Raw genomic sequence first — 27,215 nt, 5'->3', positions numbered from 1 at the left:
TATAGTATTTAAATGTACTCTTGATATTTCCTATATAAGGAGCAAATTTCGGTCATTATTATTTATACAAATTTTGAAGAAAAAAATTAACTATAAATGAGTCATTTACAGAGCGTTTATAGAAATAACTGATGTGACTGGAGAAGGACTATAAAAAATTCTATTGAAAAGATGAAGTAAACTTGATTTAGCTATCATGAATTGTAGAGACCAGGCATACGACAACGGTAACAACATGAAAGGAAAATATAAGGTGTACAATCTAGAATAATTGATCTGAACCCTCGTGCAATTTATGTGCTTCCCAATTACATTCTTTTAATTTAATAATTTGTGATGCAATTTCCAGAAAATCATATTGCAATTTTTTTTTGAATATTTCAAAGTTTATATTACTTATTTTCTGCTACTACAAAGAGCGGGGAAATTCTACAGAAACATTACTCTTAAACCACTATGTCACACTCGTTGGGAAGCCAAAACAGATTCGCTATAAAAGTGTATATACAGTTTGAACAAATTTGTAATATCCTAAAAGAATTTGTTGATGCCAATACCGCTCCCGAAGCTGTAACTTATTTGAATTTAAATCTACTGAAATGAAATAGAATAATTATTTTAAATTTATAATTTTGTCCTGTAGATAGCGACAACTCATCATAAATGCATCATTGATTTTATTTATTTATTTATTTTATATTCCGTTTATTAATTTAAAAACAGCTTGCCAAAAGCGCCCTCAACTGAAACGAAGTAATTTGTTTGAAATTTCTAATTTTGTCCTGTACATGGCTACACCCAACCATAAATGCGTTATTAATTTTATTCTTAATGTTATTTCGTTTATTAGTTTAAAAAAGCTTTTGAAAAAAACCCTCTTCAGAAACGAAATGAAATAATTTTTAGAATTTTTTTCCTGTAGAGAATAATGCGTATATCTAACCATAAATGCGTTTTTGATTTCATTCTTTATGTTATTTCGTATATTAATTTTTAAAAAAGCTTGCGAAAAGCGCCCTCTACTGAAAAAAATTAAGAAAATTATTTTCAATTTATAATTTTGTCCTGTAGAGGGCGAGAACTAACCATAATTTAGTAAGAAATATAGTGGAAAGGAAGTAGCACAAAAAAGTAGAAGAATTTATGTGAATAACCTACCACATTCTTTTAAGTTATTAATTTATGATGCCACTTCCAGCAGTAATTTTTTTTTTTGTATATTGTAACGTTTATATTACTTATTTTCTGCATCTACAAAAAGATGGGAAATTCTACAAAATCTTTTTAACATTACTCTTAAACCATTATGCGACACTCATTAGGAAGCCAAAATAGATACGGTTAAAGCAGTGCATATACAGTTCGAACAAATTTGTAATGCGTTAGAAGAATTTATTGATGCAAATAATAAAATACCGCGGTATTCAAAGCTAAAAGTCTATAGAATGTTTAATAATATGATTTATAATATTGTCCAAAATTAGCCCTATCAATAAACTACTTCAAATAAAAACTATTCTTCTCGACTGCGCTTTTAATTTAGTCAATAAAATTAAAACTAATATACAAAATTTAATAACAAAATTTAACACATTTTTAGACGAAGCAAAGGCGATTGCATGTAATTTGAATTTTTCAGAACATTTTCATGAAAAAGAATTCGAAAAAAAGAAAAATTATATCTCTAAACAGCGGAAGATGAAATTATAAAAAAGCCGGTTGAGGAATTTAGATGTTATTTCTTAACCCTGTAACTGATACTGTTATTGTACAGATAAAAGATAAATTTAAAAGTATTTCAAATGAGTCACTGTTATAAAAACTTTAGGAAGACATGAATTTGAAAAATGTTCCCAAAACTTTGTAACGTTTTATAATAACGATGTAGATGAAAATCCTATCAAATAATTGCTTTGCTACGGAATTTGAATTTGAATGAAAGGAATGTAAATAATGTTCTACGCATATTGCAGCATATATTAATTCATAATTATGATGATTTATTTTTAAGTGTATTAAAACTTTTCTTTACATTACCAGTTACTAAAATAAATGCTGAGAGCTCTTTCAGCAAATTAAAATTAATAAAGAATTCTCTTCGGTCAAGCAAGTGTGCATAACGCTTAAATGCACTTGCAGCGAAAAAGAAATTGAAAAGAATTGTAATTTTGCTGAAATAGTCAATAGCATCACGCATTGAATAAACATGCAGTAGTAATTTGTGTTCGTACTTGTATATTTTTGGACTTTGTAAAAAATATAGGGCCCCAATTGGCTTCTTGTACCCAGACCTCTTCAAAGAGAAGGCCGGCCCTGCCCGTGAACAACGTGTAACTTAAGAAATTCAGGGGTAACTGGGCTCTCTTATATACAGTTTCCCAAGTCCTCAATCATTTTTTCCCCTCAATTACCCTGAATCAATTTTTGGAATGCAGCATCTCTTCATAGTTTTTACTTTCTCATATGCGTGATTTAGAGAAAATAGAGTAATCGTCAAAAAAAAAATCGAACTTAAGATTTTGAGAATTTCTGAGTTTTAGACTTCCCTGAGAACGCAATTGAAGAAAATGTCTGCCTATTTCTGTGTGACACAGATAACTCAAAAAACCTTTGAGCTAGATAGCTGCAATTTGGTATAGAGACTTTAGACCAAATTTGCAGATTTTTATCCAATTCAAAGTAAAATCTGTTCAGAGGAAGCCGTCTGTCTGGTTTTTTGAATATGTTAACACGTTAATTATAAAACTAAGAGCGCTAAATAGTTACAATTTGGTACACAGATTTAGCATATATAGTGTAGGCACCTGTCAAATTTTTAGTCATATCCAGCAACAGGTTGAGTGTCTGAGGTCTTTAACGTGAGAAATATGTAAACGAGATAATTTAAAAAAAAAGCAATGACTTAAATATATCAAATTTGGTATGGGATTTTATGACTACAATTGTATTGCTTGCCAACGGATACTAAAACCCTTCGAACTTTTGCGCATGCGTTAGGATGGGTTTCATTTGATAAAACAGGGGTGAGAGGAAAGGCGGAGATGTTTACATTTAAAAATAAAGTAAATTCCGCAAATGGCGCACATCCTTCCGTGTGTCACCTTCAGTGAGATAGAACGGCCGAAAAGTGGTCGCCGCAGAATACTGAAACGAACAGTATTTCTGAGAAAATTTTTTGTTTCAATCGATTGAGAAAAAACGCATATAAAGCACAAATTTGATTTTTAACGCACTCCAGGGATTAATCGCCAAAAACTATTCAAGTATTTCACGATAGATTCAGCCAGAATGCTAAATCTACGCTAAAGGTTAATATTTTAACCATTGTATGCCAATACCATGCAAGGCGTTCTTTGTCATAAAAATTTTATTAGAAAGTGTACGAATAAGTTTTGTGGAGACCAATACAGCTGGTTTTTTCCAACACAAAAAATGGAATCGACAGAAATTAATGTTGTTTATAATAATCGAAATTCCCTAATTGTTATATTGGACGGAAGGAAATTAAGCGAAATCAGGGCATTTCTTTAAAACTATTTTAGTTATTTTTATTGCTATTATATAACATTTAATATTATAGTTTAAACTGAATAATTTCTGGAGTGGTAAGAAAAATATCTTCTTTTCATAAACAACACCAACTTAGCTTAACATTTTTACTGTAATTAGTGATTTGACTGCCATTTAGAAGAGAAGAAAATCAAATGGAAGTGGGACAAACTTAAAACTATTTTTAAAAATGCAAAACAAGAATGGAATGCCCCTATAGTTCGTTACTTCATTTTACAGAAATAATATTCACAGGTTGAAATCGATTAAGATCAAAAATGAAATCATAAATTTTGAATTTGAAAACGAAACAAATTAAGGAAATATTAAATATTGAATTGGGGGTATCTGGAAAAGGAATAAGAAAACAATTTCGGTGCATTAATGATAGTTATAACAGTTGATTGAGACTTTGAAAATTTTAATAATGAGAATCAACTTGAAAATATAATCTATAAAATTTCAGATAAATGTTCGATCATTTTAGCTAAAAATCTTAAAACTTGCTGTTAATATAATTGAATAATAGTTGGTTGGCATTGTAATCACATGAGAATCAAGATCAATCTTCATGATGTTAGAATTACTGAATGTAAAAAGAAAAATCTAAAGGAAAATAAAATTAAATTCATGATTAAATCGTATTTGGTTAAAGGCAACAAGGAATAAAGAGGGGCTTGTAGAGTCGATCGGTTTACAATAAAAAAAATTGGTGGTGTGTTGTGTCAAATTTTTTAATTCAAAGCTAAAATTAAGAATAATTTAAAATGTTATGAATTTATGACAAGATATACTGTCTAATTTTATGAAAAGCGAAGTTCTTAACAAAATTTTTCCATAAATTGACTTAAAGAGAATATAGGGTGACTTTTACTTCTACCAAATTTTTATAGTACATGATATTTTGAAAACCTGGCAGAAGGGATTCTTTAGCAAGAACTACAAATTAAATAGGGTCCGTTGAAATCAGCGCTGTTTCTCTCAAATTACCAAAAAAATTCCAGACAGCTCATCAAAAATTCTTAGCTCTGACATTTTACTGTGTTTGGCTGTTTCTTCACATTCTATCTTTGTTATGCTTATTCATCTTAAAATATTTTATTTGTTCATTTTTATTTTTATATAGTTATATTTATTTTATTTTTACCTTAATAATTAATTTAAATTGAGTTTTCTTAATTAAATATTTTTTAATTAAAAGAAGATTAGGGTTTTTTCTTTTTTATTAGTTTTTAATTTAATTAGTTTAGCTTAAGACTTAGCACTTTTAATTTCCCAAAGATGTATCTAAATTAGCCGAAATATTTTCAAAATATCATAAACTTCCGTTTGATGTTTCAAATATCCATTACATGATATGCATATTTCATGTTCTATATTTTTTTGTGAATCTTGTCTTCAAATTTTCATATGCTGTATAAACTCTTTACTTAGAAAGTGAAACCAAACAGATGGAAATGAATAAATGATATCAAAATATGGCTTTAAAATGAAACATTGTGCCTTGAAAGTAAATGAATGGCAATTACTTTAAAGGCACGAAAAAATCAAATGACCAGTGGCGGATTTTAACAACATGAGGCCACAGGCGCTAAATTATTTTGAGGAACCCTTCTAGGTAAATTATATTTATAACAAGAAATTAATATGAATTAAATTTATTTAAGCTTTTAATTTTAACTTTTAGCGATTACTTTTTAGCAATTTCTACATTATACGTATATATCAAACATGGAAATTTTACGAGTCAAGTTCACGCACATGCGCAGAATTCATTCATATTCTTAGCATTGTGCTTTTAGACCAAATTGACACCGTATTTAAAATTTTACGGGACAGTCGTAATGAGAATCTTAGACCCTTCAGTAGCTCTCGGGTTACGAAGCTTGGTGGCCGAATCGGCAGAGTGTGGAACTTAGTTTTGCTGGTCTTCAGTTCGAGGCTCGGAGCCGTCAAATGTTTTTATATATTTTTCCTTTTTTAAAAATGTATTTTAGTCAATTTCATCTTTCATTACTAGAGTTAAAATGAATTATTCCAAATCATATACGTCGAAAATAGAATTTAATTTCAAAATATTTCTATGTTTATTCGAAATTTTACGAGTCACGTTCAATCACATGCGCAGAATTCATTCGTATTCTTAGCATTGTGCTTCTAGACCAGATTGACACCGTATTTAAAATTTTAATGGACACTCGTAATGAGAATCTTAGAAACTTCAGAAGCTATCGGGTTACGACGCTAGGTGGCTGGATCGGCCGAGTGTGGAACTTAGTTTTGCAGTTCTTCAGTTCGAGGCTCGGAGCCGGCAAATGTTTTTATATATTTTTCTTTTTTTTTAAATTTATTTTAGTCAGTTTCATCTTTCATTACTAGAGTTAAAATGAATAATTAAAATCATATACGTCGAAAATAGAATTTAATTTCAAAATATTTCTATGTTTATTCGAAATTTTACGAGTCACGTTCAATCACATGCGCAGAATTCATTCGTATTCTTAGCATTGTGCTTCTAGACCAGATTGACACCGTATTTAAAATTTTAATGGACACTCGTAATGAGAATCTTAGAAACTTCAGAAGCTATCGGGTTACGACGCTAGGTGGCTGGATCGGCAGAGTGTGGAACTTAGTTTTGCAGTTCTTCAGTTCGAGGCTCGAAGCCGACAAATATTTTTATATATTTTTCGTCTTTTTTTTTAAATTTATTTTAGCCAGATTACTCCTTCATTCCTAGAGTTAAAATGAATAATTCCAAATCCTATACGTCAAAAATAGAATTTAATTTCGAAATATTTCTATATTGATTCGAAATTTTACGAGTCAAGTTCACGCACATGCGGAGAATTATTCGTATTCTTAGCATTGTGCTTTTAGACCAGATTGACACCGTATTTAAAATTTTACTGGACAGTCGTAATAAGAATCTTAGAAATTTCAGAAGCTCTCAGGTTGCTAAGCTTGGTGGCTGGATCGGCCGAGTGTGCCATATAGTTTTGCAGGTCTTCAGTTCGAGGCTGGAAACAGACAAATATTTTTATATATTTTTCTTCTTTTTTTAAAAATTTATTTTAGCCATATTTCTCCTTCATTCCTAGAGTTAACATGAATAATTCTAAATCCTATACGTCAAAAATAGAATTTAATTTCAAAATGTTTCTATTTTTATTCGAAATTTTACGAGTCACGTTCAATCACATGCGCAGAATTCATTCGTATTCTTAGCATTGTGCTTTCAGACCAGATTCACACCGTATTTAAAATTTTACTGGACAGTGGTAATGAGAATCTTAGACCCTTCAGAAGCTCTCGGGCCCTTAGGGGCTCACCTACTGTAGGTGAGTACGGGTGTCCCAATCCCGATGTTCCCAGGGATCTTTACTCCCTTTCAGTTCGCTCTCCTCTACGCCTTCTGCTTTCTGCTGTGTCTTTCCTTCCCTCGACGGCAAGCGAGGGAGCTCTCCATGAGAAGCTGTCGCCGCTCTGTTTGCTTCTTGCTTCTCATGGACAGCCAAAACCCCACGTGTTTGCCGTGCGTGGCGACCCATTTGAAAGACGGGTGGTGCACTGTGGTCCCAGGTGCATCAATCGGCTGGTCGCTAACCACCTAAGTGGTTAGTTCGCTAGGGATCAAGCGAAGGGGTTACTCCTTGGTCTTGGCGTTAAGGGTGGTCACTGTCCCCGGGGGTAACTCCCAGCGTATAGGTACCGATTAGCACTAGGGTGGATGCCGAGGCTGGGAATGACCAGAGCCGGTAATTGCCTTCCCATGTTGGGCTCCGTGGTGGGCGGTGCCGTCGGACCCGAATCACTTATCATATCGTATGGGCTCCTCCAAACGTGGTCCCTTCAGTGGGCGTCGCATTGTACCAATCAATTCAAATTTTGAGACCAATTCGACAGTTTTTTTATAATCAAACGAGTTTCTGATAAAAATGAAACCTTTGAAACAGTATCACCATTTCTTGTCCAGAAGGCCGTCTCCGCAACAGTTGGTGAAGTAACATCAATTAAAAAGATGCGTTCTGGTGACTGGTTAGTAGAGGTCAACTCTCGAAAGCAAGCCCAGAACATACAAAAATTGAAAGCCCTTGCAACTATTCCAATCAGCGTCAGCCCCCATGCATCCTTAAATACCTCTAAAGGAGTAATCACTTGTGGGGAAATCTGGAATCTCTCTGTTGATTATATAAGAAATGAGTTAAAATCACAAGGAGTTGTACATGTCCGGCGAATTACCATCAGGCGTGATAGAGAAATCATTGAAACCAAACACCACATCCTAACATTTAAATCTCCAAAAATACCAGAATATATCTATGCAGGTTACATCAAACTACCCGTAAGACCATATATCCCGAACCCACTCAGATGCTTCAAGTGCCAGCGCTTTGGCCATTCAAAGACAAACTGCCGTGGTGCACTCACTTGTGCCCGATGAGCAGAAAAAGGCCACTATAGCCAGCAGTGTGCCGCAGCTGAAAAATGCGTGAACTGCGGTGGCGATCACACGTCCTACTCTCGATCTTGCTCGCGATGGCAGCTTGAAAAACAAATAATAACTCTCAAAATCAAAGAAAATTTATCCTATCCTGAAGCTAGGCGTAGGATTGTAGCTCAAACTCCTACTCCTGGCATAACATATGCTTCCGTTGCACAAAGGTCATTTTGTGCAAACTGTTCTTGCACAAGCTGTGCTAAAAACAACACGACACCCAAGCAACTCAAAAAAAGTTTCCACTTCAGATACTGAAAACTCCATTAGTAGTACCCCTGAAACTCCTCCAGTTTTAAAAAAGAAATCAAAGAAAAAAAGCTAAAAACTCGCTGACATTGAAACTTGCAAAACGCGGCCTTTCATTACAAGACGTTCCTCAAAAATTGAAAAAGTCAACATTAAAAAATTCCGTCGCTCTCGGGCTTGCGACGCAAGGTAATGTCCATAAGGACTTAACGTCCATATTCGGCATACCAAATAGCCCTGATATTAAGTTACACCCTTCTGATGATGAGGATGACTTGCAGATGAGTTGCGAGTATGAAGCAACTCAAACAAATACTTCTAAAGCTTCTTCAAAACCGCTTTCTTAATAGGTACCTTCATTTCTTGGAATCGTCGCGGCCTTCGGTCCAAACTTCATGACATTAAGTCCATTTTCAATATTTTTCATCCTATTTGTTTCGGTGTTCAAGAAACCTTCTTGACACCCAACATTCCAATCAAATTACGCGGATATAGCTGTGTTCGGAAAGATGCAGACACTGGATCTCATGGTTCTGGTGGTGTCTGTATCTTCACATCTAATTTGTATCCGAGCACGCCTCTCAGTTTGCATACTCCTCTTCAGGCTGTGGCTGTACAAGTTCAAACACGAACACTGGTCACAGTCTGCAGTATTTATCTTCCGCCCAGTATTGTCATTTGTCAACGAGATATTGACAATTTAGTGGACCAACTTACCTTTGCCTTTCATTTTATTTGGCGATTTCAACGGGCACAGTACTCTGTGGGGCTCGGAAAGTACCAATTCTCGTGGGCAGCAGATCGAACAGTTTATTGCTAACAACTGTCTCTGTCTGCTCAATAATGACGAAAAAACATACTTCCATGCGCCCACACGTAGCTTCCATTGTCTTGATCTGGCTATATGCTCTCCTGAATTGCTACCGTTGTTGAATTTGGCTGTTGGGGATGATCTGCACAATAGCGATCACTTTCCCTTAATAATCTCCCATGCTGATAGCGGCGGTGCGACTCTTTGTCCTCCGCGTTTTCTATTCCAGCGGGCAGACTGGAATACATTTTCCCAAACAGCAGTTATCAATGAGGCTATGGTTAGTAATGTAGACATTTCGAAAGCAGTACAAAATGTCATTGATTCGATAATGAATGCCGCTCACGCCACCATTCCTAAAACCACCCCACGGCTAAGAAAATTTCGTAGACCGTGGTGGAATGAAGCCTGTCGCGACAGTCATAAGAAACAAAGAAAATTCTGGAATCTTTTTAGAAAGTACCCTACGACTGAGAATTTTATCGCTTTTAAAAGAGCCAAAGCACTTGTCCGTCGCATTCGGCGTCGTAGCCAGAGGGAATCTTGGATAAACTTTGTTTCATCCATCACATCATCCACTTCCTGTAAACTTTTATGGAGAAAAGTAAAAGCCGCCAATGGGATCTATCACGAAACTTCTATCCCGGTTTTAAAAACCGGTAATATGATGTATTCGAACCCATTAGATGTTGCTAACCTTCTCGGCCAAGCGTTTGCACAAGTTTCCGCGATTGATTCTTACAGCCCTCAGTTTCTGGCAATTAAGAATCGAGCGGAACAGTTGCCTCTGCGCTTCAAAGTTCGAAGAACCATTCCATATAACTGTGAATTCCGGATGCATGAATTGGAGATGGCTCTGTCTGAAGTCCATGATACCAGCCCTGGACCAGATGGAATCACGTATAACATGCTTCGCCATTTGAATACCATTTCCCTTTCCAATCTGTTACTCCTTTTTAACAGAATATGGACTGAGCAGAAATACCCTTCACAATGGCGAGAAGCTATTGTGATTCCTGTCTTAAAACCTGGCAAAGAACCATCTGTCCCTCTAAACTACAGACCGATTGCTCTTACAAACTGCCTTTGTAAGACCTTCGAGGGCATGGTCAATGCTCGTCTAATATTCGAATTGGAAAAACAAGGCTGCATCTCCCCGTTGCAAAGTGGTTTCCGTAGAGGTCGTTCTACTTTTGACAACCTCATATTACTTGAAACTCAAATTCGCAACGCATTTGTTAGGAGGAACCACCTTGTTTCTATATTTTTCGACATAGAGAAAGCGTATGATCGTGCTTGGCGCTATGGTATACTTTCCACACTATTTAATTTAGGTTTTAGGGGTAACTTGCCCATATTTTTAGAAAACTCTTTAACACAACGTACTTTTCGTGTTCGAGTTGGTAACTTTTATTCTAACCATTTTATTCAAGCTGAGGGAGTTCCGCAAGGAAGTGTCCTCAGTGTTACTCTTTTTATTGTGCATCTAAGCCAAATTTTAAATAAGTTGTCTTCATTTGTTCAGGGAACACTTTATGTTGATGATCTGCAGATCTCATGCCAAGGCAGTAACATGACGCTAATAGAGCGACAACTGCAAAACGCAGTAAATAAATTGGTAGCTTGGTGTGATAATAATGGTCACACTATTTCCCCAGAGAAGAGTAATTGCATTCACTTCTGTCGGAAAAGAAACATTCACCAGGATCCTTGTATTCGAATTAAAAATATTCCGATTCCTGTGGTGAACGAAGTACGGTTTTTGGGAGTGATTCTCGATCGGAAACTCACCTTCCTTCCCCATATATTATATTTGCGGAAGAAGTGTGAGAAATCATTGAATATTTTGAAAGTTCTCTCAAAAACATCTTGGGGGGCCGATCGAACCTCCCTTCTCCGTATTTATCAGGCAATAATTCTCTCCCGGATAGATTATGGATGTATGTTGTATGGTTCCGCCCGCTCATCTGTTTTGCGGCGACTGGATACTGTCCATCATTCTGCATTACGCATTTGCTCTGGTGCGTTTCGTACGTCTCCAGTTGAAAGCTTATATGTTATGTGTCACCAACTACCACTTTGTTTAAGACGAAAGAAAGTGTCTGCCTTATTTTATTTCCGTACTAAATCTGTTCTCAAACATCCCCTAAGCGATAATTCCTTGCCAGTCGGTCTCCGTCGACTATATAATGCCCGCCCCTCTCACATTCTTCCATTTTGTGAGAGAGCCAGATTGCTCCTGCATGACTTGGAGCTTAATACTGTTCGCGTTAAAGCTGTTGACTTTCTTAGTTTCCCTCCTTGGGATATCCCACAATTTTCATACTTGAATCCTTTCACAGGATTCGACCCCTCAGGGGCTCACCTACTATAGGTGAGTACGGGTGTCCCAATCCCGAGGTACCCAGGGATCTTTACTCCCTTCATGTTCAAACTCCCCTACGCCTTCTGCTTTCTGCTGTGTTTTTCCTTCCCTCGACGGCAAGCGAGGGAGCTCACCATGAGAAGCTGTCGCCGCTCTGTTTGCTTCTTGCTTCTCATGGACAGCCAAAACCCCACGTGTTGGCCGTGCGTGGCAACCCACTAGAAAGACGGGTGGTGCACTGTGGTCCCCTATGCATCAATCGGCTGGTAGCTAGTCACCTGAGTGGCTAGTCTGCTAGGGATCAAGCGAAGGGGTTACTCCTTGGGCTTGGCGTTAAGGGTGGTCACTGTCCCCGGGGGTAACTCCGAGCGTATAGGTTCCGGCTAGCATCAAGGTAAGCGCCGAGGCTGGGAATGGCCAGAGCCGGTGGCTGCCTTCCCTTGTTGGGCTCCGTGGTGGGCGGTGCCGTCGGACCCGAATCTTTTCTGATATCGTATGGGCTCCTCCAAACGTGGTCCCTTCAGTGGGCGTAAAGTTTACCATATTACCACTAATATTCATTATTTTGATAAGTTTTTTGTAATCAAGCGCCTATCGGATAATAAAGAGACCTTTTCTTCTGTTTCACCGTTTCTTGTGCAGAAAGCAATATCAGCTACAGTTGGTGATGTCCTATCTATTCGGAAAATGCGATCTGGTGATCTGCTAGTGGAAATAAACACCAAAAAACAAGCACAACAAATTATCAAACTCAAAGCTCTTGCAGATATTCCGGTTTCCGTGAATTCACATACATCTCTAAATTTCTCCAAAGGTGTTATTACCTGCGGAGAACTATTCAATGTGTCTTTAGAAGAAATATCCCATGAATTGAAACCACAAGGAGTGACGCAAGTTCGCCAGATTACAATTCGGCGAGAAGGTCAAATACTCCCAACTAAACACTATATACTTACATTTCACAGTCCTAATATACCAGAATATATATATGCGGGCCATATAAAGTTACCAGTTCGACCGTACATTCCGAATCCATTAAGATGTTATCAGTGCCAGCGATATGGTCATTCCAAAGTAAATTGCCGCGGGACACTAACTTGTGCCCGTTGTGCTGAAAAAGGGCCTGACAGCCAGCTGTGCACCGCAAAAGAAAAGTGCGTGAACTGCGGTGGTGATCACCCTTCATATGCTCGATCTTGCCCACGCTGGAACTTGGAAAAACAAGTGACATCATTAAAAATAAAAGAAAATTTATCATACCCCGAAGCCAGGCGTAGGGTCCAAACTCAAACTCCTACTCCTGGTGTAAGTTATGCTTCCGTTGTCCAAAAATCGTTTTGCATAAATTGTTCCTGTGAGAACTGTATGAAGCAGACTACAAAGACAAAACCTCCTGCAAAAACTTCTGAATCTGATTCTGAGAATTCTGTTAAAAGCCTTCCAGAATCTCCTAAACCTGACCTGTCAACATCGAAAAAAATTCGGAAAAAAAAACCTCAGTCCTCACTGACATTAAAACTCGCAAAACGTGGTCTTTCACATAAAGACCTTTCCTCGAAACTGCAAAAGTCTACTTCACGGAATTCAGTTGCTTTGGGGTTGGCGAAAGATGGTATAGCCCATAAGGACTTAACGTCCATTTTTGGGGGCAAACCAACCATTCCCGATTTTAAGCTCCATCCATCGGAGGATGAAGATGCACTTGATATGAGTTGCGAAGATCAGGCAACTCCAATAAATGGCCATTCTCTCTCCTTTTCCAAACCTCGCTCGTAATGGGTACCTTCTTTTCATGGAATTGTCGCGGCATACGTTCCAAACTTTCAGACATCAAGACAATTTTAAACAAATTTCATCCAATTTGTTTAGGTATTCAAGAAACCTTCTTAACACCCAGTATTCCAATAAAATTGCGCGGTTATAATTGTACCAGGAAAGATACAGACACAGGATCTCGGAGTTCTGGTGGTGTCTGTCTCTTAACCTCAAATCTATATCCAAGCACACCTCTTACTTTGCATACACCTCTACAGGCTGTGGCAGTGCAAGTTCACACACGAACATTAGTCACAGTCTGTAGTATATATTTACCGCCTCATGATGTCATTAATCAACAACATCTTGACAATTTAGTGGACCAGCTTCCTAGACCACTTATTATACTAGGCGATTTCAACGGGCATAGTGTTTGGTGGGGTTCAGAAAGTACTAATTCTCGTGGGCGACAGATTGAGCAATTTATTTCTAATAACTGTCTCTGTCTCCTTAATAATGACGAGAAGACTTACTTTCATGAACCCACACGCAGCTTCCATAGTGTTGATTTGGCCATATGTTCTCCTGAGCTCATGCCATTGCTGAATTTTGCTGTAAGCAAAGACCTTTACAATAGTGATCACTTCCCCATTATGGTCTCGCATGCTGATAGCGACGGTGCGACTCCTTGTCCTCCGCGTTTTCTATTCCAGCGAGCAGACTGGGATGCTTTCTCTCATTTGGCAGAAATCACTGAGATCATGGTCAATACTAACGATATCACGGACGCTGTGCAGCAAGTCGTTGACAGCATAATAAGTGCCGTAAATGCCACCATTCCAAAGACCTCCCCACGTCTGAGAAAATTTCGCAGACCGTGGTGGAATGAAGCTTGCCGCGATAGTTATAAGAATCAGAAAAAACGCTGGAATATTTTTAGAAGGTACCCTACGATAGAAAATCTTGTGGCTTTTAAGAAAGCCAAAGCCTTAGCTCGACGCATTCGCAGACGTAGTCAGAGGGAATCTTGGATCAAGTTTGTGTCTTCGATCACATCCTCAACTTCCACCAAACTGTTGTGGAAAAAGGTAAAAGCTGCAAATGGGATTTATAGTGAAACTTCCATTCCTGTTTTAAAAACAGGAAACTTAGTGCATTCCTCCCCATTAGAAGTAGCTAATATTCTTGGTCATGCTTTCGCACAAGTTTCCGCAATTGATTCCTATAGTTCTGAATTTCTGGAAATTAAGAATCTTGCGGAGCGACTGACTTTGCATTTTAATGACCGAAATACTTTAACATACAACTCTGAATTCAGGATGTTTGAATTGAAAACGGCTCTGTCTCAAGCCGGAGACACAAGCCCGGGGCCAGATGGAATAACTTATAGCATGCTTCGCCATTTAAATGAAACCTCCTTATCTAATTTGTTGTTACTTTTTAACAGAATTTGGACTGAACATAAATACCCTAAACAATGGAGCGAAGCTACTGTAATTCCAATTCTAAAACCTGGAAAAGATCCATTAAACCCTCTGAACTATAGACCTATTGCCCTTACCAACTGTGTTTGCAAGACCTTTGAACGCATGGTCAATGCTCGTCTAATCTTCGAATTGGAGAAACAAGGATGCATACCCCAGTTTCAGAGTGGTTTCCGTGGAGGCAGATCAACTTCTGATAATCTCATTCTATTGGAAACCCAAATTCGGAACGCATTTGTCAGGAGGAACCAACTTGTCTCCATTTTCTTTGATATTGAGAAAGCATATGACCGTGCGTGGCGCTATGGCATACTTTCTACACTTTTTAAATTTGGTTTTAGAGGAAACATGCCTATATTTTTACAGAACTTTTTATCTCATCGTATATTTCGAGTTCGTATTGGTAGTTTTTATTCAAATCATTTTATACAAGCTGAGGGTGTTCCACAAGGAAGTGTCCTCAGCGTCACACTTTTTATTGTGCATCTTAGTCAAATTTTAAATTATTTGCCTTCATTTGTTCAAGCCAGTCTCTATGTTGATGATCTGCAGATCTCATGCGAAGGTAGTAACATGAATTTAATCGAACAACAATTACAAAATGCAGTCAATAAAGTGGTTACTTGGTGTAATAAAAATGGTCACGCTATTTCTCCTGAGAAGAGTCAATGTGTTCACTTCTGTAAGAAGAGAAATATGCATTTAGATCCTGTTGTAAAGATACGTGATACACCAATTCCAGTTGTGACTGAAGTAAGATTTTTGGGAGTGACGTTCGATCGTAAACTCACTTTCCTTCCACATATATTAAACTTGAGGAAGAGATGCGAAAAAAATTGAATATCTTAAAAGTTCTCTCCAAAACATCCTGGGGAGCCGATCGAACCTCCCTACTTCGTATATATCAAGCAGTCATTCTTTCACGAATGGATTATGGCTGTGTGGTTTATGGGTCTGCCCGCCCTTCTGTTTTGAGACATCTTGATACTGTCCATCACTCTGCTCTCAGGATCTGCTCTGGTGCTTTCCGCACCTCTCCAGTTGAGAGTTTATATGTAATTTGTCACCAGTTGCCACTTTGTTTGCGGCGTCAAAAATTATCTACCTTGTTTTATTTCCGTGCACAATCTGTCCCAAACCATCCCATTCATTGCATGGGTTTTCCTGAAAACCTTCAAAGAATTTATGATGCCCGACCTTATCATATTCTTCCTTTTTGTCGGAGAGTCAAAAATTCCCTGCACGACTCGGACCTTAATAACGTTGCCATTAAATTTCTTGATTTTTATTCTTTTCCTCCTTGGGATATTCCCAATTTTTCCTTTTTGAACCCTTTCTTGGGGTTTGATAAATTTTCAACTAATCCTGTTATTTTCCAACAAATTTTTCATCAGCACCGCTGTCAGTATTCTTCTTTTACCCCAGTGTTTACAGATGACTCAAAATCAGATGGATATGTTGGTTGTGCCATTGTAACTCCATCTAATACACTCAGCTATCGGCTAAACAACGTTTGTTCTGTTTTTACTGCTGAGTTGGTTGCAATATCTCACGCACTACAGGAAATTTCACTCTCTACTCAGCGTAGTGTTATCATATATACCGACAGTATGAGTGCTTTGGAAACACTTTCTCATTTCCGCAACCATATGCATCCAGTCGCTTTTGAAATTTTGTTTAACCTGCGGATACTGAAAAGCAGGGGCTTTAATATTCTTCTCTGCTGGGTTCCGAGTCACGTGGGTATTTCGGGCAATGAAAAAGCTGATGTTGCAGCTAAATCTGCATCAACATCTCTGTCTCTGGCCCTCCCATATTGTGACGTCAAAAAGTTATTTATTTATCAACTCTTTAAAACTTGGCAAAAATCATGGGATCTGCAGATCCAGAACAAACTACATTTAATAAAACCCACGATTGGTTTGTGGCCAGTTTCACCTATACGAGAGAATGATGTTAAATTGACTCGCCTCCGTATAGGACATACTCGCTATACTCATCGTCACCTCATCGTCGGTGAAAGGGTGCCAATGTGTACCACTTGTAATATTGCTTTTAGTATTAAACATATCTTAATCGAATGTCCCAATTTTAATGTTCATCGTCGTAATATTTTCTACTCGTCTTCTGTTAAATTACAGGACCTGGTGGGTGAAACACACCACCCAAATATTTTCAAGTTTCTAAAAACCATTGGCTTTTATTCTTGTATTTAGTAATTTTGACTTTTGTTCATGTTCCACCTTTTACTTTGCTTCATTGTAACACTTTCATCACATCAGTATTTTATTTAAATCATTAACATAATTGCACAGTAATTTCCTGCATTTTTATGCTGATCATTTTCGCTTTTATATTTTTTAATGTGTTTGGTTTTATTGTTGGCCTTTTTTCTTACCATTTGCTTGGCGCAGCATGGCCAAATATGGCTCTTGCGCCAATAAACCGCACAAACCAATTAACCAACGAACCTTCACAGGATTCGACAAATCATTAACTGCTCCTTTTGTTTTCCAACAGCTATTTTTATATCATCGCTATCGGTATTCCTCCTTTGTGCCAATTTTCACGGATGGCTCAAAATCGGATGGTTATGCTGGTTGCGGCATCATACTTCCATCTGATACACTTAGCCACCGTCTGCATAATTGCTGCTCAGTTTTTACTGCCGAGTTGGTAGCAATTTTCTGCGCTCTTCAGAAAATTTCATCCTCTACTCAGCGTAAATTTATTATTTACACCGATAGCATGAGTGCTCTGGATACACTATCGCATTACCACAATCGGATGCATCCGATTGCCATTAAAATTTTATTCACCTTGCGACTTTTAAAAAATGATGGATTAAATATTATTTTCTGCTGGGTACCGAGTCATGTCGGCATCTTGGGGAATGAGAAGGCGGACTTGGCCGCAAAATCTGCGCATGGGAATTCCCTTCTGCGACATTAAAAGGTCCATCTATCACCACATCTGTTCAAACTGGCAAATGTCATGGGATCTGCAGATCCAAAATAAACTACATTTTATAAAAACGGACGTTGTTTCTTGGCCTGTTCATCCTATACGTGAGATGGATGTTAAATTGACTCGTCTCCGTATAGGGCATACGCGCTTCAACCACAAACATCTCATTTTCGGGGAAAATGCGCCTATGTGCAACAGCTGCCATGTTAATTTTACTGTTCACCATATCTTAATTGAATGTCCTGCTTTTAATTCGTATCGTGCTCGTTTTTTTAACTCGTCTTCAACATTACAAGACTTGGTGGGTGAAAAATACCACCCAAATATTTTTAAATTCTTACGAGCTATTGGCATTTTTACTTGTATATAATTTTTCTATTATTCTATTTGTGTTGAACATTTTTGTGTTCTTGTTCGTTCTTCTTTGTTTCACAATTTTATGTTTTTAAATGTTCAGATACCAAGATAACTTTTTAAATTATGCAATTTTATCTTTGCACACTTTTTTAAAACACTCATTTGTTGGTTCAGTATATCTTTTATAATTTTACCATTTGATTGGCGCAGTATGGCCAAATGTGGCTTTTGCGCCAATAAACCTCACAAACCAACAAACCAACCAATCAGAAGCTCTCGGGTTGCGAAGCTTGTTGGCTGGATCGGCCGAGTGTGCCATATAGTTTTGCAGGTCCTCAGTTCGAGGCTCGAAGCCGACAAATATTTTTATATATTTTTCGTCTTCTTTTTTTTAAATTTATTTTAGTCAGTTTCAACTTTCAATTCTAGAGTTAAAATGAATTATTCCAAATCATATACGTCAAAAATAGAATTTAATTTCAAAATATTTCTATGTTTATTCGAAATTTTACGAGTCACGTTCAATCACATGCGCAGAATTCATTCGTATTCTTAGCATTGTGCTTTTGGACCAGATTGACACCGTATTTAAAATTTTACTGGACAGTCGTAATGAGAATGTTAGACACTTCAGAAGCTCTCGGGTTACGAAGCTAGGTGGCTGGATGAGCAGAGTGGGGAACTTAGCTTTGCAGGTCTTCAGTTCGAGGCTCGAAGCCGACGAATATTTTTATATATTTTTCGACTTCTTTTTTTTAAATTTATTTTAGCCAGATTACTCCTTCATTCCTAGAGCTAAAATGAATAATTCCAAATACTATACGTCAAAAAAAGAATTTAATTTCAAAATATTTCTATATTGATTCGAAATTTTACGAGTCATGTTCGCGCATATGCGCAGAATTCATTCGTATTCTTAGCATTGTGCTTTTAGACCAGATTGACACCGTATTTAAAATTTTACTGGATGGTTGTAATGAGAATCTTAGACCCTTCAGAAGCTCTCAGATTGCGAAGCTAGGTGGCTGGATCGGCAGAGTGTGGAACTTTGTTTTGCAGGTCTTCAGTTCGAGTCTCGGAGCCGTCAAATGTTTTTATATATATATTTCATTTAAATTTAGTTAATCAGTTTCATCTTTCATTACTAGAATTAAAATAAATTATTTTAAATCATATACGTTGAAAATGGAATTGAATTTCAAAATATTTCTACATTTATTCGAAATTTTAAGAGTCAAGTTCACGCACATGCGCAGAATTCATTCGTATTATTAGCATTGTGCTTTTAGACCAGATTGACACAGTATTTAAAATTTTACTTTACAGTCGTAATGAGAATCTTAGACACTTCAGAAGCTTTCGCGTTACGAAGCTAGGTGGCTGGATCGGCAGATTTTGGAACTTAGTTTTGCAGTTCTTCAGTTCGAGGCTATAAGCCGACAAATTTTTTTATATATTATTCGTCTTCTTTTTTTAAAATTTATTTTAGTCAGTTTCATCTTTCATTACTAGAGTTAAAATGAATTATTCCAAATCATATACGTCAAAAATACAATTTAATTTCAAAATATTTCTATATTTATTCGAAATTTTTCGAGTCATGTTCGCGCACATGCGCAGAATTCATTCTTATTCTTAGCATTGTGCTTTTAGCCCAGATTGACACCGTATTTAAAATTTTACTGGACAATCTTAGACACTGAAATAAAGAATCTTAGACACTTCAGAAATTCTCGGTTTACGAAGCATGGTGGCTAGATCGGCCGAGTGTGGCATATAATTTTGCAGGTCTTCAGTTCGAGGCTCCAAGCCGACAAATATTTTTATATATTTTTCTTCATTTTTTAAAATTTGTTTTATCCAGATTTCTCCTTCATTCCTAGAGTTAATATGAATAATTCCAAATCCTATACGTCAAAAATAGAATTTAATTTCAAAATATTTCTATATTGATTCAAAATTTTACGAGTGAAATTCACGCACATGCGCAGAATTCATTCGTATTCTTATCATTGTTCTTTTAGACCAAATTAAGTATTGTGTAAATCTGGTTTTAAAAGCACAATGCTAAGAATATTAATAGATTCTGCGCATGTGCGCGAAGTTGACTCTTAAAATTCCGATAAAATATAGAAATATATTAAATTTATAATATTGTTTTGAAATATATGATTTGGAATGATTCATAGTAACTCTATGAATAATGGAGAAATAAAGATAAAATTTATTTAAAAAAAAGAAAAATTATAAATTATTTGTCGATCTCGAGATTCGAACAGAAGACCAGCAAAATACAATGACACACCCTACCGATCTAGCCACCAAGACTCGTACCTCGAGAGCTGCTGAAGGGTCAAAGATTCTCATTGCGACTCGGCAATAAGTTTTAAGTATTGTGTAAATCTGGTTTTAAAAGCACAATGCTAAGAATATTAATAGATTCTGCGCATGTGCGGGAACTAGACTCTTAAAATTCCGATAAAATATAGAAATATTTTAAATTTATAATATTGTTTTGAAATATATGATTTGGAATGATTCATAGTAACTCTATGAATAATGGAGAAATAAAGATAAAATTTATTTAAAAAAAAAAAAATTATAAATTATTTTCGATCTCGAGATTCGAACAGAAGACCAGCAAAATACAATGACACACCCTACCGATCTAGCCACCAAGACTTGTACCTCGAGAGCTGCTGAAGGGTCAAAGATTCTCATTGCGACTCGGCAATAAGTTTTAAGTATTGTGTAAATCTGGTTTTAAAAGCACAATGCTAAGAATATTAATAGATTCTGCGCATGTGCGGGAACTAGACTCTTAAAATTCCGATAAAATATAGAAATATTTTAAATTTATAATATTGTTTTGAAATATATGATTTGGAATGATTCATAGTAACTCTATGAATAATGGAGAAATAAAGATAAAATTTATTTAAAAAAAAAAATTATAAATTATTTTCGATCTCGAGATTCGAACAGAAGACCAGCAAAATACAATAACACACCCTGCCGATCTAGCCACCAAGACTCGTACCTCGAGAGCTTCTGAAGGGTCAAAGATTCTCATTACGACTCGGCAATAAGTTTTAAGTATTGTGTAAATCTGATTTTAAAAGCACAATGCTAAGATAATTAATAGATTCTGCGCATGTGCGGGAACTTGACTCTTAAAATTCCGATAAAATATAGAAATATATTAAATTTATAATATTGTTTTGAAATATATGATTTGGAATGATTCATAGTAACTCTATGAATAATGGAGAAATAAAGATAAAATTTATTTAAAAAAAGAAAAATTATAAATTATTTGTCGATCTCGAGATTCGAACAGAATACCAGCAAAATACAATGACACACCCTGCCGATCTAGCCACCAAGACTCGTACCTCGAGAATTTCTGAATGGTCAAAGACTCTTATTATGACTCGGCGATAAGTTTTAAGTATTGTGTAAATCTGGTTTTAAAAGCCCCCTCAGGGGCTCACCTACTATAGGTGAGTACGGGTGTCCCAATCCCGAGGTACCCAGGGATCTATACTCCCTTTATGTTTATACTCCTCTTCGCCTTCTGCTGTCTGCTATGTCTTTCCTTCCCTCGACGGCAAGCGAGGGAGCTCTCCATGAGAAGCTGTCGCCGCTCTGTTTGCTTCTTGCTTCTCATGGACAGCCAATGTCCCACGTGTTGGCCGTGCGTGGCGACCCATTTGAAAGACGGGTGGTGCACTGTGGTCCCCGGTGTATCAATCGGCTGGTACCTAGTCACCTGAGTGGCTAGTCTGCTAGGGATCAAGCAAAGGGGTTACTGCTTGGGCTTGGCGTTAAGGGTGGTCACTTTCCCCGGGGGTAACTCCGAGCGTATAGGTTCCGGCTTGCACCAAGGTAAGTGCCGAGGCTGGGAATGGCCAGAGCCGGTGGCTGCCTTTCCTTGTTGGGCTCCGTGGTGGGCGGTGCCGTCGGGCCCGAATCATTCACCATATCGCATGGCTCCTCCCAAAAAGGGTCCCTTCAGTGGGCGTCATAAAGCACCAGTTTCTTCAAATTCTTACCATTTTGATAGTTTTTTTGTTGTAAAGCGGATCTCTAATGCTAACGAATCATTCGATAATGTATCACCATTTCTTGTTCAGAAGGCTGTAACTGGAACAGTTGGCGGTGTAACATCAATAAAAAAAATGCGCTCTGGGGACTTGCTTGTTGAGGTTAATTCTCGGAAGCAAGCCCAGCAGATACAAAAAATTAAAAATTTAGCTACAATACCGGTTACTGTTAATCCACATCAATCTTTGAACACCTCTAAAGGTGTGATTACCTGTGGGGAATTGCTAAATGTTTCCTTGGAGGTAATTATTGCAGAAATGAAACCGCAGGGTGTCACGAATGTTCGCCGCATCACTCTTCGGCGTGATGGAGAACTTCTGGAGACAAAACATCACATTTTAACGTTCAATATACCTAAACTGCCAGAATTTGATTATGCCGGCTACATCAGACTACCAGTCCGTCCATATATACCAAACCCTCTGAGATGTTTCCATTGCCAGCGCTTTGGACATTCTAAAATGAATTGCCGCGGGTCATTAACATGTGCCCGTTGTGCAGGTAAAGGGCATGACAGCCAGCAATGTTCCGCACAGGAAAAGTGTGTGAACTGCAGTGGCAATCACCCTTCTTATTCTCGATCATGCCCGCGCTGGATACTAGAGAAACAAATCACTACTGTTAAGTTCAAAGAAGATATTACGTATCCCGAAGCCTGGCGTAAGGTTCAAGCGCAAACGCCTACTCCTGGTAAGAGTTATGCTTCTGTACTTCAAAGCACCTATTGTTCAAACTGCTCCTGTGCAAATTGTGTGAAAAACTCTAAAAAATACAAACCACCTGAAAAACTTACAGATTCCGATTCTGAAAAATCAATTAATGATACTTCTGAAAAATCAATTAATGATACTTCTGAAAAATCAATTAATGATACTTCTGAAAAATCAATTAATGATACTTCTGACACTCCTAAGGTTGTAAAAACAAAGTCTAAACGCAAAAAACAAAGCTCACTAACATTAAAACTTGCAAAACGCGGTCTTTCGCAAAAAGATTTACCTCTGAAATTAAAAAAATCAACCTCCAAAAATTCCGTCGCTTTGGGAATGGCGATGCAGGGTAATGTCCACAAGGATTTAACAACGATCTTTGGGGATAAGTTGCATAGCCCTGATATAAAATTACATCCCTCTGAGGATGAAGATGAGCTTGATATGAGTTGCGATGATCCGGCAACTCAGACTAATGCCTCTGTTCTTTCTCCAGCCAAACATATCTCTTAATGGGTACCTTCGTTTCTTGGAATTGTCGCGGCATCCGGTCCAAATTGCAGGATATCAAGTCCATTATTAACAATTTTCATCCTGTCTGTTTCGGTGTTCAGGAGACCTTCTTGACACCCAACGTTCCACTAAAATTACGCGGATATAACTGTGTTCGGAAAGATGCAGGCACTGAATCTCATGGTTCTGGAGGTGTCTGCATCTTTACTTCAAACCTTTATCCGAGCACTCCTCTTATGTTGCATACATCTCTTCAGGCTGTGGCTGTGCAGGTCCATATACGATCTTTGGTCACAGTCTGCTGTATTTATCTTCCGCCACATGATATAATACGTCAACAAGACCTTGACACATTAGTGGATCAACTTCCTTCGCCTTTTATTATAATTGGCGATTTCAACGGACATAGTACTTTGTGGGGCTCGGTTAGTACAAACTCTCGTGGGCAGCAGATTGAACAGTTTATTGCTAACAACTGTCTCTGTCTGCTCAATAATGACGAGCAAACGTACTTCCATGCCCCCACACGTAGCTTCCACTGTCTTGACCTGGCCATATGCTCTCCTGAACTGCTACCGATGTTGAATTTGACAGTTGGAGAGGATCTGCACAATAGCGATCACTTTCCCCTAATACTCTCCCACACTGATAGCGGTAGTGCGACTATTTGTCCCCCGCGTTTTCTATTCCAGCGGGCAGACTGGAATACATTTTCACAACTAGCGGTTATCAATGAGGCTATGGTCAGTGATACAGATATTTCAAAAGCAATACAAAATGTGATTGATACGATAATAAATGCCGCAAACACCACCATTCCGAAAACATCCCCACGTTTAAGAAAATTTCGTAGACCGTGGTGGAATAAAGTCTGTCGCGACAGCCATAAGAAACAGAAAAAATCATGGAATCTATTTAGAAGGTACCCGACGACTGAGAACTTGGTCGCTTTTAAGAAAGCCAAAGCGCTTGCACGTCGCATTCGCCGCCGCAGTCAGAGAGAATCATGGACTAAATTTGTTTCATCCATCACGTCCTCTACTACCAGTAAACTTTTATGGAAAAAGGTAAAGGCTGCTAATGGGATCTATAATGAAACTTCTATTCCAGTTTTAAAAACTGGTAATATGATGTATTCGGACCCATTAGACGTTGCTAACATTCTTGGCCAATCGTTTGCACAAGTTTCCGCAACTGATTCTTACAGCCCTGAGTTTCTGGCAATTAAGAATCGCGCGGAACGGTTGCCTTTGAGCTTTAAAACCCGAGATGTCATTCCATATAATTGTGAATTCAGGATGTTTGAATTGGAAACGGCGCTGTCTCAAGTCCATGATACCAGTCCTGGGCCAGATGGAATCACATATAACATGCTTCGCCATTTGAATACCATTTCCCTTTCCAATCTGTTAATGCTTTTTAACAGAATATGGACTGAGCAGAAATACCCTTCACAATGGCGAGAAGCTATTGTGATTCCTATCTTAAAACCTGGCAAAGAACCATCTGTCCCTCTGAACTACAGGCCGATTGCTCTTACAAATTGCCTTTGTAAGACCTTCGAGCGCATGGTCAATGCTCGACTAATTTTCGAATTAGAGAAACATGGTTGCATCTCCCCATTGCAGAGTGGTTTCCGTAGAGGTCGCTCAACTCTTGACAACCTCGTATTACTGGAAACCGAAATTCGCAATGCATATGTCAGGAGAAACCACCTTGTCTCTATATTCTTTGATATAGAAAAAGCGTATGACCGAGCATGGCGCTATGGTATACTTTCTACCATTTTTAACTTTGGATTTAGAGGAAATTTACCCATATTTTTACAAAATTTTTTGACACAACGTACCTTTCGTGTTCGAATTGGTAATGTTTATTCTAATTATTTTATTCAAGCTGAGGGTGTTCCGCAAGGAAGTGTCCTCAGTGTCACGCTTTTTATTGTTCATCTAAGCCAAATTTTAAATAAGTTGCCTTCATCTGTTCAGGGAACACTATATGTTGATGATCTGCAGATCTCATGCCAAGGCAGTAATATGGATTTATTAGAGAGACAATTACAACACGCAGTAAATAAATTGGTAGCATGGTGCAATAACAATGGTCACACCATCTCCCCAGAGAAGAGTAGCTGTGTACACTTCTGTAGGAAAAGAGGCATTCATCAGGATCCCAATATTCAAATAAATGATTCACCGATTCCTGTAGTGAATGAAGTACGATTCTTGGGAGTAATTTTCGATCGAAAGCTCACCTTTCTATCGCATATCTTACACCTGCGAAGAAAGTGTGAGAAGGCGTTAAACATTTTGAAAGTACTCTCCAGAACATCTTGGGGTGCCGATCGAACCTCCCTTCTCCGTATTTATGAGGCAATAGTCCTCTCCCGAATAGATTACGGGTGCATGGTATATGGTTCCGCCCGTTCATCTGTTCTGAGGCGTCTAGATCCAGTCCACCATTCAGCTTTGCGTATCTGTTCTGGTGCATTTCGTACCTCTCCGGTTGAAAGCCTCTATGTCATATGTCATCAGCTACCCCTTTGCTTAAGGAGGCAGAAATTATCTGCTCAGTTTTATTTCAGAACTAAATCTGTTTCAAAACACCCCTTAAGCAATATGGCACTACCAGTAGGTCTGCGTCGATTGTATAATGCCCGTCCTTCGCACATACTTCCCTTTTATGATAGAGTCAAATTGCTGCTGCATGACTCGGATCTCAAAGACGTTCATATTAAAGCAGTTGATTCCTTTTGCTTCCCTCCCTGGGATATCCCGCGTTTTTCCTTTTTGAACCCCTTTACAGGATTCGATAAATCCTTAACTGCACATGTTGTTTTTCAGCAGCTGTTTTTATATCACCGCCATCAGTATTCATCTTTTGTACCTATTTTCACGGACGGCTCGAAAACAGATGGACATGTTGGATGTGGCATTGTGTTTCCATCTGAGACATTGAGTCACCGTCTTCATAATTGTTGTTCCGTTTATACTGCTGAGTTAATGGCAATTTTCTGTGCTCTTCAGAAAATTTCGGCTGCTACTCAGCATAATATCATTATTTATTCTGATAGCATGAGTGCTCTGAAAGCACTTTCTAATTATCACAACAGAATGAATCCAATTGCTATTCGAATTTTGTTTATGTTGCGTGTATTAGAACAAGCTGGTCTAAGCATCTTATTTTGTTGGGTTCCTAGTCACGTGGGCATTTTAGGGAATGAGAAAGCAGATTCAGCTGCAAAATCTGCTTCGACATTTATGATCAAAGGACTTCCGTTTTGCGACGTTAAACTGTCTCTTAACTGCAGCATTTTATCTACCTGGCAAAAGTCATGGGATCTGCAGATCCATAATAAATTACATTTCATCTAACCGAAAATTAATTTGTGGCCAGTTAACACTATACGAGAGGCTGATGTCAAATTGACTCGCCTCCGTATAGGACATACTCGTTACACACACAGGCACCTCATTTTTGGCGAGACGGCTCCAAAGTGTCTCACGTGTGGTGTAGATTTTACAATAAATCACATTTTAATTGAATGCCCATGTTTTAATTCCTTCCGTCTACACTTTTTTAAGTCTTCGTCATTGACTTTGCAGGACCTGGTGGGAGAGAAATTCCACCCAAACATTTTTAAATTTTTAAAAACTATCGGTTTTTATATTTGTATCTAGTGCTTTTTAACTAATGCTAACGCTTGATTTTTTTTTTTTTTTTTACATCGATAAATTGTAGCGTTTTTATCGAAACAGTGTTCCATATAGAACTATTACCATTCTTGCACATTAATTTTCTGCATGTGTATTTGGATACCTTTCGATTTATATTTTAACATGTGTGCTTT

At 37.6% G+C, this 27,215-nt stretch overlaps 2 protein-coding genes across 2 annotated transcripts; both read left to right on the top strand.

Annotated features, from left to right (window-relative positions):
- Window positions 1-12,159: 12,159 nt before the first annotated feature.
- Window positions 12,160-13,248, top strand: LOC129959915 (uncharacterized). Its single transcript, XM_056072814.1, has one exon. The coding sequence runs from the start codon at window positions 12,160-12,162 to the stop codon at window positions 13,246-13,248; it is 1,089 nt and encodes a 362-aa protein (XP_055928789.1).
- A 12,522-nt stretch (window positions 13,249-25,770) lies between these two features.
- On the top strand, window positions 25,771-26,739 carry LOC129959914 (uncharacterized). Its single transcript, XM_056072813.1, has one exon. It carries the CDS (start codon window positions 25,771-25,773, stop codon window positions 26,737-26,739), a length of 969 nt encoding a protein of 322 aa, XP_055928788.1.
- Window positions 26,740-27,215: the final 476 nt, after the last annotated feature.

This window comes from Argiope bruennichi, chromosome X2 (genome assembly GCF_947563725.1).
Source record: "Argiope bruennichi chromosome X2, qqArgBrue1.1, whole genome shotgun sequence".
Taxonomy (NCBI): Eukaryota; Metazoa; Arthropoda; class Arachnida; order Araneae; family Araneidae; genus Argiope; species Argiope bruennichi.
Note: the sequence above shows the minus strand (reverse complement) of the source record. Positions and strands in the feature narration are given on the sequence as shown.